Raw genomic sequence first — 14,994 nt, 5'->3', positions numbered from 1 at the left:
TCTGCAGAGAACGGTTCTGTTTGAAGGCCACTGAAGTAGCGACAGCTCTAACTTCATGTGTCCTTACCTTCAGCAAAGCATGGTCTTCCTCATTCAGATGAGAATGGGCTTCTCTAATCAAAAGTCTGATGTAATAAGAAACTGCGTTCTTCGACATCGGTAAAGAAGGTTTCTTAATAGAACACCATAAAGCTTCTGATTGTCCTCGTAATGGCTTTGTACGTCTTAAATAGTACTTAAGAGCTCTAACTGGGCATAGTACTCTCTCTTGTTCGTTTCCAACCAAACTGGACAGGCTTGGAATCTCGAACGATTTGGGCCAAGGACGAGAAGGGAGCTCGTTTTTAGCTAAAAAACCAAGCTGTAAGGAACATGTAGCCGTTTCAGATGTAAAACCTATGTTCCTGCTGAAGGCGTGTATCTCACTGACTCTTTTAGCTGTTGCTAAGCAAACGAGGAAAAGAGTCTTCAAAGTGAGATCTTTAAAAGAGGCTGATTGAAGCGGTTCGAACCTTGCTGACATCAGGAACCTTAAAACCACGTCTAAGTTCCAACCTGGTGTGGCTAACCGACGCTCCTTTGAGGTCTCAAAAGACTTAAGGAGGTCCTGTAGATCTTTGTTGGTGGAAAGATCTAAGCCTCTGTGGCGGAAGACTGCTGCCAACATGCTTCTGTAACCTTTGATCGTAGGAGCTGATAGGGATCTTACATTCCTTAGGTGTAAAAGGAAGTCAGCTATCTGCGTTACAGAGGTACTGGTTGAGGAAACTGAATTCGCCTTGCACCAGCTTCGGAAGACTTCCCATTTTGACTGGTAGACCTTGAGAGTGGATGTCCTCCTTGCTCTGGCAATCGCTCTGGCTGCCTCCTTCGAAAAGCCTCTAGCTCTTGAGAGTCTTTCGATAGTCTGAAGGCAGTCAGACGAAGAGCGTGGAGGCTTGGGTGTACCTTCTTTACGTGCGGCTGACGCAGAAGGTCCACTCTTAGAGGAAGAGTCCTGGGAACGTGTACTAGCCATTGCAGTACCTCGGTGAACCATTCTCTCGCGGGCCAGAGGGGAGCAACCAACGTCAACCGTGTCCCTTCGTGAGAGGCGAACTTCTGCAGTACCTTGTTGACAATCTTGAACGGGGGGAACGCATACAGGTCTAGATGGGACCAATCCAGAAGAAAGGCATCTACGTGAACTGCTGCTGGGTCCGGAATCGGTGAGCAATAATTTGGGAGCCTCTTGGTCATCGAGGTAGCGAACAGATCTATGGTGGGCTGACCCCACAGGGCCCAAAGTCTGCTGCAAACATTCTTGTGAAGGGTCCACTCTGTAGGGATGACCTGACCCTTCCGGCTGAGGCGGTCTGCCATGACATTCATGTCGCCTTGAATGAACCTCGTTACAAGCGATATCTTTCGATCTCTTGACCAGGTGAGGAGGTCCCTTGCGATCTCGAACAACTTCCTCGAATGAGTCCCTCCTTGCTTGGAGATGTACGCCAAGGCTGTAGTGTTGTCGGAGTTCACCTCCACCACCTTGCCTAGAAGGAGGGACTTGAAGCTTCTCAAGGCCAGATGAACTGCCAGTAGCTCCTTGCAGTTGATGTGAAGTGCTCTTTGATCCGGATTCCACGTGCCCGAGCATTCCCGACCGTCCAGTGTCGCACCCCAGCCCGTGTCCGATGCGTCCGAGAAGAGAAGGTGGTCGGGGGTCTGAACAGCCAGTGGTAGACCTTCCTTGAGAAGAATGCTGTTCTTCCACCAAGTCAGTGCAGACTTCATCTCTTCGGATATAGGAACTAAGACCGCTTCTAACGTCATGTCCTTTCTCCAGTGAGCAGCTAGGTGATACTGAAGGGGTCGGAGGTGGAGTCTCCCTAACGCGATGAACTGGTCCAGCGATGAAAGCGTCCCTATTAGACTCATCCACTGTCTGACTGAACATCGGTTCCTTTTCAGCATGCTCTGGATGCATTCTTGGGCTTGACTGATTCTGGGGGCCGACGGAAAAGCCCGAAAAGCTCGACTCTGAATCTCCATACCTAGATAGACTATAGTTTGGGATGGGACGAGTTGGGACTTTTCTATATTGACCAGGAGACCCAATTCCTTGGTCAGATCCATAGTCCATTTGAGATTCTCCAGACAGCGACGACTTGACGGAGCTCTTAAAAGCCAGTCGTCCAAATAGAGGGAGGCTCTGATGTCTGCCAAATGCAGGAATTTGGCAATATTCCTCATCAGTTTGGTAAACACTAGAGGTGCCGTGCTTAGGCCAAAGCACAGGGCTTGGAACTGGTAAACGACCTTTCCAAAGACGAACCTTAGGAAAGGTTGGGAGTCTGGATGGACGGGGACGTGAAAGTACGCGTCCTTTAGGTCCAACGAGACCATCCAGTCTTCCTTCCTGACCGATGCTAGCACCGACTTCGTCGTCTCCATGGTGAACGTCTGCTTGGTGACAAAGGCATTTAGAGCACTGACGTCCAGCACCGGTCTCCACCCTCCAGTCTTCTTCGCTACTAAGAAGAGACGGTTGTAGAAGCCCGGGGATTGATGGTCCCGGACTATGACTACCGCTCCCTTTTGTAGCAAGAGAGACACCTCTTGCTGTAAAGCTAGCCTCTTGTCCTCCTCTCTGTACCTGGGAGAGAGGTCGATGGGAGTAGTTGCTAGAGGGGGCTTGCGCAAGAATGGAATCCTGTACCCCTCTCTGAGCAACTTCACAGACTGTGCGTCTGCACCCCTGTTCTCCCAGGCCTGCCAGTAGTTCTTGAGCCTGGCTCCCACTGCTGTCTGGAGAGGTTGGCAGTCAGACTCTGCCTTTTGAGGACTTGGAACCCTTCTTCTTTTTGCCACGTTGACTATCGGCACGGGTACCTCCTCTGCTGGAGGTTCTGCCGCGAAAGGGCGGAATGAACCTAGACGCTGGTGTGTCCATCCTAGGTCTAGGCACGGAAGGTAAAGCTGTGACTTTACGTGCGGATGACGCCACCAGGTCATGGGTATCCTTCTGGATTAACGAGGCGGCAATCCCCTTGATCAGCTCTTCAGGAAAGAGACACTTGGAAAGCGGAGCAAACATCAACTCTGACTTCTGACATGGTGTGATCCCCGCCGACAAGAAGGAGCAAAGGTGATCTCGCTTCTTAAGAACTCCAGACACGTACGAAGCCGCAAGCTCGCCAGACCCATCCCGAATGGCTTTGTCCATGCATGACATGATGAGCATGGCAGAGTCCTTATCCGAAGGGGCGGTCTTTCTGCTTAACGCTCCCAAACACCAGTCCAGGAAGTTGAAGATCTCAAACGCACGAAAAACTCCCTTCAAAAGATGGTCCATGTCCGAAAAGGTCCAGCAAATCTTGGAGCGTCTCATAGCCAGTCTGCGGGGAGAGTCTACCAGACTTGAGAAGTCGCCCTGGGCAGAGGCAGGAACTCCCAAGCCGGGATCTTCTCCCGTGGCATACCAGACGCTAGATTTGGAAGCAAGCTTGGTCGGTGGAAAGATGAAGGATGTCTTCCCAAGTTGCTTCTTGGACTGCAACCACTCTCCCAGAACCCTTAAAGCTCTCTTGGATGAGCGCGCGAGTACGAGCTTCGTAAAGGCAGGAGCTGCTGACTGCATGCCTAAAGCGAACTCAGAGGGAGGTGAGCGCGGGGTTGCAGACACAAACTGGTCCGGATACAACTCCTTAAACAGGGCAAGGACTTTCCTAAAGTCTAAGGAGGGAGGCGTAGTCTTGGGTTCCTCTATGTCGGAGTGTTGATCGTCCAAATGCGCAGCTTCGTCGTCATCAGAGACTCCTTCATCCGAATGCTGAGGAGGAAGCGGCAAAGGAGGAGAAGAAAGCTGAACGGCTGAATCCGGCAGCACGGGTGCATGCGTAGCTGCACTGGATCCAACATCATGCCGCTGCTGGTCAGTCTGAGAGCTGGCAACAACAAAAGCGGAGTGATGGTGCGTGGTGGGGACTGCCGTGGGTTGCGGAGACTGCCGCATTGCGTCAAAACACGGCAGCTTGACAGCACCTTCCCACTGCTGATGCGGTAGCTCACGCATGTCAACGGAGGGTGCCGCACGTCGGCTAACGTCAACATGCGTCTGGCAGGGTCGACTGCGCATCGGTGGTGGAGCTCTCACAGCCGGAGTGTGGGAGCAGGCAGCAGCAGTGTCTGCTGAGCGCACAACCGTGGCAGGTTGTAGGTTAACAGGTGCAGTGTCAACCTTCTCAGCACGATACTCCTGCATGAATGAAGCTAGCTGAGTCTGCATAGACTGCAGCATAGACCACTTAGGGTCTACAGCGGTGGGTGCGGCAACAGACGGAGTGATTGCCTGCTGCGGAACCACTCTACCTCTCTTGGGAGGTGTGCAGTCTTCGGAAGACTGCGGCGAGTCCGAACTGACCCAGTGGCTACACCTGGGCCGTTGGACTCGCTCGGAAGGGACCTTGCGCTTGAGAGGTCGTGAGACCTTGGTCCAGCGTTTCTGCCGAGAAACTTCTTCCACAGACGAGGAATGAATGGGCTCACTCGTCTGTTTGTGGATGGGACGATCTCTGCAAGATACGTCCGCAACCACTGAGGGTACATCTGTACGCTGATCAAGGCCTGTCGAACCCTTTGGTCCTTCGACATTGCTTCTCCCCTGGGCTTGGGAGCTTGCAAGAGGTCCCGGACTGGGAGGACGACTGGCACGAACAGATGCACCCTCATGCGTAACACTGACACTGACACTTTTCACCGCACTTGCACTCACTACACTTCCCACTGCACTTTTCTCCTTCAACTCTTTGACATCGGCCAAGAGTTGATTGCGGTCATTAGCTAATGACTCTCTGTCACCAAGAGCCTGAATGGCACGCATCATGTCCGCCATCGAGGGTTGCTGAGAGCTAGTAGAAGGGTCGGGAGTCACCACTACAGGGGAAGGAATAGGTTGAGGGGCATGGGGAGAGGAAAAATCAAAAGAGCGAGACGAACTCCTCCTGATCCTATCCTTCTCTAGCCTACGTGCATTCTTAAGGAATTCATTAAAATCGAATTCCGAAAGCCCAGCGCATTCCTCACATCGATCTTCCAATTGACAGGATTTACCCCTACAATTGGAACAAACGGTGTGAGGATCTATAGAGGCCTTCGGAAGACGCCTAGAACAGTCCCTAGCGCTACACTGCCTGTACTTGGGGACTTGAGTATGGTCAGACATCTTGAATTAGCCAAAAGGGGGGAATCCAAAATCTATCCAAGTCGTCAACAAATAATCCAAATCTAATCAAAAAAGCTTGATAAGGTAATGATAATAACTCCTGTACAGCGAAAGCTAATATCTAGAGAGAATACATCACCAAATAGCGTGAAATCAACTCCAGAAACAACAGCGTATCAAGTAGGTCTTGCCGGTGGCACGACAGAGAGAAAATTGGTTCTTGTTGACAAGAAGTACCTGAGTACCTACTCGACAGATGGCGCTGTTGTTGTACACCCCCACCTGTATAGCGATCGCTGGCGTATCCCGACCGTAGGTTTTTTCTGTCGGGCAACAGAGTTGCAGCTACATGATCACCGGGTAAGATTAATATTGAAAAATCTTTTTTAAAAGATTTAACTGAGGTTGTAATCTAGTAACTTTAAGTAGCGAGATGCAATATTTCAAACTTACCCTACAGTCAGGGGATTCATCATGTAACATAACTAGCATAATAGGTTGATGGTTTCACTTTTATAAAAAAAACATCTTAATACATATATGCAGGTTCAAACAAGATGTTAAAATAGGGAACAAAATCCTTACCGGTTCAGGTAATATGTCTTTTCTACGCTTCTTGTAAGGAAGAAAATCGGCAACCTGTAAGAAATTTCTTACAGGCTTCTTGACAACAGGTGGTGACACCTCTGCTCCTTTAGAAGATTCATCCCTTGAAGTTGATGGTTGGGACATTACACTAGAAACTTGTGGAACTGGAGTTATGGAACTTGTGTGAACGGCCATGGTAGAAAGTGTATGTGATGGGGCTGGAGCGACAACAAGGTGTTTTCCTGGAGTGGGAGGAACAGACACCATGGATGTCATACTATTACTTGTAGTTTCTTCATTTAAAAGACCAGTGCTACGTAGAATCTGAAAATAAGTTTAAAATAAAAAATGCATTGCAGCTTCATAATATCTTTTTTCTCTAATACTGTACTGGACACAATAAAACTATCAAACAAAATGGAACAAAGCAAATAATAAAAAGAACAAACAATACAGTACACTTACATGAGAGAAGATGTCTGTAAAAATTTTAATATTTTCAATAACAGAAAATCATGAAATGTTCACAAATATGACAAATTTGGAGATAATTTGTATTTTTCCCTAACTAATATAAACATGTAGTTATCTATGTGGATTATCTTTCGGCAAAGCTGGAAGGTAGCCATTAGACTAAAAGTGTGAAGTGGCAATCCTGCCTAATCACTTGAGTGGGTAGGCTGGGGAGTACCCAGCCACCTCTATATATATTCTCACGGCCGTGAAATGCATCACTTTTTTATTGCAGGCAGGACTTCTGGGGGACAGGTGATGGTGGGCCAATTTATATAAACAACTATAGGTTTGTATTAGCAAGGGAAAAATACATTTTATCTCTGAATTTGTCATTTATTCCTATACTTACAAACCCTACATTATTCATATGGATGACTCACTCTTATGAGGGTGGAAGTCCTAATTCTGGTATGGACACTGCCCTGGGTTTATCTAGTACAGTATATGACTGTGATCTAGGGAAAACCTTGACACCTAACTAAACATACAAATTGTGAATGATAGCAGCCTGAGCAATTCATTTGTCATGGGGGTATGCAAGTCTTGTATGAACACGTTCCGAGTTATATGTAGGAAATAGACAAAAACGCTTCCCAATGCTTACCACGCGGGAAGCGACGATGACAGTGACAGTATATTAATCTATGATTATACCAGGCTACACAAGGGAAATGATAATTACCTGCAGAGGTTGAAGCCAGCTTGCAGAGGGACCCATGGCACTGTACCCCAAGGGAGAGGAAGATGAAGAAAGGAAAATGCAAGACATACTCTGATTTATCCCAGTTTTAACCAGGGTAACCAATGCCCTAAACCATCTGCTACTTGTCCAACAAGGAGCCCAGGGTGTTCTTAAACCCCTTGTTGAGCAGCCACCGCAGGACCGATAGTGAACGTATCGAGTCTCCTTTGGGTCACGTCTTTTGAATAGTGGGCTGTGAATGTATTCTGACGTTTTCACGCGCCCGCCTGTAATACCTGCAACATGGAAAAGTTGCGTGTGAATGCAAGGGACGTATTGATGCCCCTGACATCATAGGCTCTAGGTTGTCGAGCCATAAAAGGATCAGGGACTATAACTCTTTTAATCACTTGGCATATATCCACTGATGATCCTCTTAACCCTACATGAGCTAACGAAAATTGATGTTAGCTGGGGCCGTGTTGCTGCAGTATATTTAAGATAATATCTCAACCTCCTCACTGGGCACAGTAACAATTGATGTGTCATTGGTTACAGAATGTAGACTAATAATCTGAAAGGGCCCAAATCTAGGGTCCAGTACCCATGGATTTTGAGTCTTTGCTATGAATTCTGGGGACGAAGCAGTGTCACTTCTCCTCATTCCCTTGAATGGGCGATGTCATATGAGAGGCCATGTAGTTCACTGACTCTCTTTGCCAAGGCTAAAGTGAGCAGGAACACAATCTTTAAAGTGAGGTTTCGGTCAGTTGCGTGGCGTAACGGTTCGTGGAGGGGACCTTTTTAGGACCTCAAACGCAAACCATGTTCCAGGGAGGAGGCCTGATCTCTGACCGAGGGCAAGTGATCTCATAACTCTGGATGAATAAAGAAAGCTCCAATGAAGAGGAAATATCTACTCCCTTCAGCTTAAAGGTGAGGCTCAAGGCTGAGCGATAGCCTTTCACCATACAGACTGAAAAGAGCTTTTCCTCCTGAAGGTATACAAGGAACTCCGCTATAACGGGAATAGAGGCATCGAAAAGAGAGATATTCCTTCCATGACATCAAACACAAAAGATTGTCCATTTTGCCTGGTACACTGAGGCTGAGGATACGCAAGTATCTGAACATTCTCTCAGCGACTTGTGAAAAGCCCTTCCAAGAGAGGAGACGCTGGATAGTCTTGAGTCTCCAGGCGTGAAGTCGAAGTGACTGCATGGTTTTGTGGAAGATGAATGCATGTGGTTGTTTGAGTAGATCTGGTCATGGGGGGAGTTCTCTCAATAGATCTATTAGTAGTTGCAGGAGCTCCAGGAATCACTCTGCGTGATACTAGCTCACAAGGATGCTGAGGCTGCCCACATTACTAGAAACTATCAAGCTTATGTGGGTTAGAACTCCCATCCAATAGATTGTCAGAGAAATAAGCACTAAATCATATAATGAAATGCACTTTAAAATTTTCTATACAATAACAAACCAAAATGCAATTTACCTCCAACATTATCGACTTTGTTAATTATAAATAAGATTACAATGAGTTTGAAGTTTTAAAACACCAGTATATTCTATATCATTCATGTCAGTTTATGAATTTCATTAAAGTTTGCATGCTCATGGAGTTAAGGGGCCAGGAAGTTATTGAATATAAGATCTATAAATTCATATGTATAAAGTAATCATTATATCCGATTATTCGGTGGTAGACCAGCAATGCCAGTCTAATTAGGTGATTTACAGAATGAGGTTTAACAATGCTATTCCAAGATGGCTGACATCCAAGAAAGCCTAAAATGTTGGGTCAATAAGCAGAAGCAGTTAAGTTGAATACTGTCACTTGAACTGGTAGTTTTGTTAATTGTTAAGTACATGATTATATCTATAGATCTGTAACTTAATTCTTAGGAAACAGTTTTATCTAGTTGAAAACTATGAAAACATAAAAATAAAGCAACGAACTACTGACTGTGAAGAGAATATAAATTGTTGAATGGTACTCTACTTAAATAGATAACAGAAAGCTGTATTGGAAATTTACCAAGAATCTGAACTCACCTCTTTTTGATAATTAGTATAAATTGTAACCTGCTTGTTTGGACTGTGTGTAACTTCGATGCTAACACCAGAGACCAACTCTCTGGACATCAGCCTTGCTTTTCGCTGTCTGTGAGGAAAATTAAGGTACATTATCACAAATACTTTAATGAAATCTTTTTTTTTATTTAGATGATGAATTTATAAACTTAATTCAGAGTAAAATTAACATTGTAATATTCAAATGCAGTACTAATTTCTAAAAATCGGTTTCAGTACTACTGTATTTTCCTGAAGTTTTTGAGTAAAAAAAAAATAAAATGAAACTTTGGAACCTTCTGGCTTGTATCATACCTTGCAAATATCTGGATATAGTAAAAAATTCTTGAAATTTTCCCAATTTATTTTTAAATAAAATTAAATGATTAAAAACTGCTAAACAATCAATGCAACATAACGCTGAATCATAAAATGAGTAAAAATCAACTGCATTAAAAATGAAATTTTGCATAATACTACCTAACCTCAATTATCTGAGTCAGAAGTTGGTATATTCAGTCAAACCTTACTATTTGAGTGAAGTTGAATAACAAGACTCCAGAAAATAATGAATACACTCTAAATGACACTATATTGAATTTTTTTTAATGAGGGGCATTTGCACTGACTTGCAGCGGTGCCCTTTTAGCTCGGAAAAGTTTCCTGCTATCTGATTGGTTGGAATTATCTTGTCTAACCAATCAGCGATCCGGTAACTTTTACGAGCTAAAAGGGCACCCCTGCGAGTCAGTGCAAATCTGCCTCGCTAAAAAGAATTGACTATAGTTATATGATGAAATAGGGTTATATTTCATCATATAAATAGAAAAATTACTTGTATTTCAGCCTTGTGAGAAAAGACAAAAGTAACAGTATTCATAGTTATAAAACACCAAATGCAGGACACTTTCAAACTTTTGAGTATGAAACACCAAATAGATAAGATAAAAAGCCATTATTACACAAGTGCTACAAACACTCACTTATGTAACTGTCTAGCCTATAAGGTAACCAAGTATGCTGTACTTTATTTGGTCCTGTACAACTAAACAGTTTTTTGTCTTTTCAGTTGAGGGGCATTCACAATTATTATAGTACTGTAAAGTAGTGTGAAAGCACATATCCTCAAATGTATTAAGTATAAATTTCCCAGAATTAATTTAGAAGGTAGGGGGATTGGAAGTCAGTGTAACTACCATGAGCAAACATGGGGTTAAGGTCAGGGTTAAATCGGTCAACCTTTTGCTCGACCTTGACCTTGAACCTAGTACTTTCAAAATAGAATTACTTCCACATCACAACATAATAATTAATCCCTGAAAGTTTAACCAGTCTATGAATAAAATTATGGCCAGGGTCAAAAACATAACCTCCTCAAAACTTTACTGGCAGAAGTACTGTAATAAGAAGATTCCCTATCATAGATGTAGAACTGTATGAATGAAACCAAACAATGGATCCCTGACTACATTCAATGGTAAGGAACAAAATAATAATTCATAATGGTTAGGATTTCATTTTCTGTGAAGGAAGTCAATTTTTATAAAGAAATAGAATGCTTTTAAACACAAAAATCTATATAAATATGACAAATGTTGGAAGTATGATAAAAAAAAAAAGAGCAGTGCAATAGCAGATAGAACGTTACTGAAAATCAAATTTCTTAAAGAATCCTGTATACATTATCATGTACTCTAGTATTGACCTCTTCAAATGGAAAGACATCTTACCTTCCAGTTCCAAGGTCTTCATTTGTGTCTTGTGATGTCTCTGATTCGACAATGCCTGAAATCATTTCCATCTCTTTTGTGGGATCACTCACCAAGTCCTGGCAAGAGTCGATATTAGCAGAGTCAGAGCTAGCTCTTACTTCTGAATTCACAACACTTGCATCATTTTCATGAAGTTGTGGAACTATACATGAAAGAGCTGAACAAGGTGAAGGCACAAAAACATTATCAAGGTTTGCAGCAGGAGAATCTACTCCTCGAGGCGAATCTGATATCCGAAGAGGACCTGGACTTGAGCTTGACCATGAACAAATGCTTCTCTCACTCTGGTTTCCCTTGCCTGTGGGAAAAAGAAGAATGATAGGGTCCACAAAACTTATAACAACACTGAAATCTTTTGAGGGAGATCACTGAAATTATTTTGATTATAAAAGATCTCAAATTTCATTTAAAATAACTTCCACCACACAATCAAGTATTGTAATCTTAACAAGACCATTAAGAAAACATTAAGGGCAATTGCTGTATATGTAATATTTGACGTATATACTGTAAATAATGATAAATGCTTATAAGCTACCTAGAACTTTCATTTAACATTAACAATCACCAACATTTATATACAATTCTCATGTCATCCTTTCAAACATTTCTATAGTCAAATTATTCAAAATTCATGATCAGACAAGATAAATTGTAATTTATTATAAATTCACTACTGTATCATCTTTAATGTTTCACTATCATTATCTTTACTAATCAGCAAATAAAAATTATTGTAAGGTAGTTACCCTTTACCTTTGGAGTTGCCTACTATATCTTTCTCCCCTCTTTCCTCCATCGAAGATACAGAAGAGGAAGTTCTTCTACGATTCTGACTGACTTCTCCAACTCTGATTGGTTGAATCCTACGTGGTTTCTTTTTAGGAGGACTTGCTTGAAGGGGAGAGGTCTTCAAATATTTCTCAGGTTTAGACCCATTTTCTATTTCTTCACCTTCCATTTTCTTAACCAATTCCAACTCACAGATTCCTACTTTTGCATCATGACTTCCCGAAACACTCACAGAACAGTCTTTTTTCACAGGATTAACAGCTCCCAGTGCCATTTTCAAGTTTGAATTAGAGTTCCTTCTTGGGCTGCTGTCTTCACTATAGGCACTCGCATTAACATTAATCATTTCATACTTTTTTCTCGGAGACTTCTTAACCATTTGCTTATCCTTTTCTTGAGTTAAATTTTGTGAGAAGATATCAATTATATCTGAATAACGAAGTGTGCATGTTTCCCCATCTTCACTACCTTCAAGGGATTCACAACTTGAGGCCACCCGATTTTCATTTTTCGTAACAGGCTCCTCCTCATCTGCTTGTCTATCTCTATCCTGACTGATAAAATTGCGGAGAGATCCAAGAGGTTCCTCACCTCTTGGAATAGTTTCTATAGTTGGGCTAGTAATGGAATGACTGACAAGCTGATCACCAGTAAGCATTGCTTCTAACTGAGGTTTTTCACTCAGCTGATGAGCCATTGAACTATCATATTCCTCCAAAGTTGCTGAAGTAATGTTTGAATCACTTAGTTTTTTATACTGTTCAGAATGTTTTTCTGATGCAGAAGATACATCAGCACCCTCCTCACTAGTATTCAACGAATGCTCAGATGGCAATAAATCACTTTTCCCCAAAGAACTCTGGACAACATTTTCCCTTGGAGAACATAGAACATCACTTCTCTCATTAGTAGAATTTAGGATTACATCATGAGAGTCTTCTAAACCTAAAACTCGCTGACCTTCATTTCTTAATTTATCAGACGAGTTTCTTCTGGACTCAGTTTCAAAGGACAACTGCTTTTTTATATTAGGAGAAAGACAATCTTTTGATACACTAGGAAATGCTACTAATGCCTTCTTATCTTTAACAAGAGAATGACATATTTCTTTCCTTTCTTTTTCTGGCGTAGATGGAAGACACTTAAAGGATATAAGACAATCATTTTTCAATTCCAGAGATGATTCTATTTGCCCTACCGAACTTTGTTTACTTGTAATTCTACCCGAGCTACTGGAATTCTCCCCAGTATCAGACAAAATAGCTGAGGTGGCTGCCTCCATGTAATCACCATCCAACATTCTTAACTGGTCTTCAATTTCATGCACATGACTACTATTCAAGAATGATAATGATTCTTCAGAAACTCTTGAATTTTTTCTATCGGATCCATGAATTGTTATTTTTTCACTACTTGAATTTGTTAAAACTGTATCATTGGTGGGTTCTCCACTACCTGAATTTATCATCTCGGTATTTGGCGATACCTCATGTCTGACCTCACTAGATTCAACTTCTGTACAGATGTCTGAAAATGTACCAGATTCAGTAGCAGCTTCATCCTGTCGGTAAGCTAGGCACCTCCTTTTGAAAACTGATGGAGAATCTGGAACAACAACATTACCTTGGATAATACTTGATAAAAGTCTATTTAGCATATATAAAAAAAGTCATACTTTTGCATTATAACCATGAAGAAACAGGTGGTTACATTTGCTAATATATTAATCCATTCAATTCTTTTAAACTGGTTCTATAAAAAATTTAAGTGGAAAACTAAATTAAGAGTAACATTCTTTTCAAAGATATAGCCCCTACTTATCTATGGATATTGTTATCAGACAAACATAGATACAGTGATCCCTCGCTACTTCGCGGTTCGACTATCGCGGATTCACGACTTCGCGGATTTTTTTCATAACGCATGTATATGCATATATCGCGGATTTTCCGGAAATTTCGAAAATAGCCACGGTATATGAAGACCCCAAATATTTCGTTAATTCCATTAATAATTAGTGATATCTGCTCTTACTGATAGTTCATTGCATTACATATGACATATAATTCAGTACAGAAAGAAATAAAACACGAAAAGAGAATGTGATCATACGATAGTTCAGTATACGTAGTAAAATTAAATCGAACATGAAACGCAAATCAGATGCAGTCTGACTTTGACATATTTGAATGGTGTAAGGCTGCTGATGACTACTACTACAAATGTAATGGATGTGCATCTTTTCCATGAATCTTTTGTATGTATACGTAGTGCTGCATCCAATAATATTCTTTGTTGCAAAAATCACATCTCGAATAAGCGTACATATCCTACAACAAAACAAGCGTAAAATAGCGTACGTAAAGCATATATACCGTGTATACATCCATTTAAATCGTAGCTTAAATACGGCATCCGATTTCATCAGCAAACCACTATTTTTGGGGGAAACATCATTTTATTCTAGAAAATTGCTACTCTTTAAATAGTTAATTGCACATTAAGAAAAGCGTGTACTTTTGTTTTTAAATTTCGGGTGTGTTTTAAAAATCGAGTATTTTTTCTGTGATCAGATCAGCTGACGTCCAGCTGCCGGTCTCAAGAATATGCGCGTACGAAAACAATCTCTCTCTCTCTCTCTCTCTCTCTCTCTCTCTCTCTCTCTCTCTCTCTCTCTCTGTGTGGGCTACTTTTCACTACCTCTCATTCCTTACCTCTATCTCACTAACAAATGAAATCTTTGTTGCTTCACAAAGTTTCATTTATATTGAAAATCAATCATGATTCAATTTTCCTTACTTTCTCCAATCTCGCACTATGTCACATCGAACGTTATAGCGGTAACTTAATTGTAGACAACTTTAAAAATCGGCCTAGTACTTGCTTTTTCTTACTTTTTTTTTTTTAGATGGTTTCATAATTGAGGGGGGTATAAGTTGACTTATAACTGAAGTTAGGAAAAGTATTTTGGATATGGAATGGAGAATCATCTTTAGTAACGGTTTAGAATTTTCGTAAATTATCATTCGGTCATTAGCGGCAGTTTGTTATTGTTGATTAAACGCCAAAAAAAAAAAAAAAAAAAAAAAAAAAAAATTGTTTTCCTACTTTGCTACGTATGTAGGATTTTATATATGTACGGTAAATAATATTTGTAATAACATATTTACTAAAAGCTTTTAATATCATTATTTATCACTTTCATCATGCACGTTTAATGCCTTCGTTTGTTCATTACGATCGAACATGGAGCGTACAGTAAACGAATGGAAGGTTTCCGTTTCAGGCAGCGTCATAAAGAAAAACATTATATAAATGGCATTCATTTCATTTATTTGGCAGTCCTAAGAAAAATTAAGTAAAAC

The 14,994-nt window shown here is 41.7% G+C and overlaps 1 protein-coding gene across 1 annotated transcript in view; it reads right to left on the bottom strand.

The window, feature by feature from the left end:
• LOC137639362 (serine-rich adhesin for platelets-like) overlaps positions 1-14,994 on the bottom strand; it is an 81,516-nt gene that overhangs the window by 15,252 nt on the left and 51,270 nt on the right. Inside the window, exons 6-9 of the mRNA XM_068371637.1 lie at positions 11,594-13,234; positions 10,796-11,135; positions 9,048-9,156; positions 5,789-6,115 (exon numbers count right to left, since the gene is read on the bottom strand). Of these exons, the coding sequence (XP_068227738.1) occupies positions 5,789-6,115; positions 9,048-9,156; positions 10,796-11,135; positions 11,594-13,234 (2,417 nt within the window). The remainder of the gene's footprint in view (positions 1-5,788; positions 6,116-9,047; positions 9,157-10,795; positions 11,136-11,593; positions 13,235-14,994) is intronic.

The sequence above is a fragment of the Palaemon carinicauda genome, chromosome 4, assembly GCF_036898095.1.
Source record: "Palaemon carinicauda isolate YSFRI2023 chromosome 4, ASM3689809v2, whole genome shotgun sequence".
NCBI lineage: Eukaryota > Metazoa > Arthropoda > Malacostraca > Decapoda > Palaemonidae > Palaemon > Palaemon carinicauda.
Note: the sequence above shows the minus strand (reverse complement) of the source record. Positions and strands in the feature narration are given on the sequence as shown.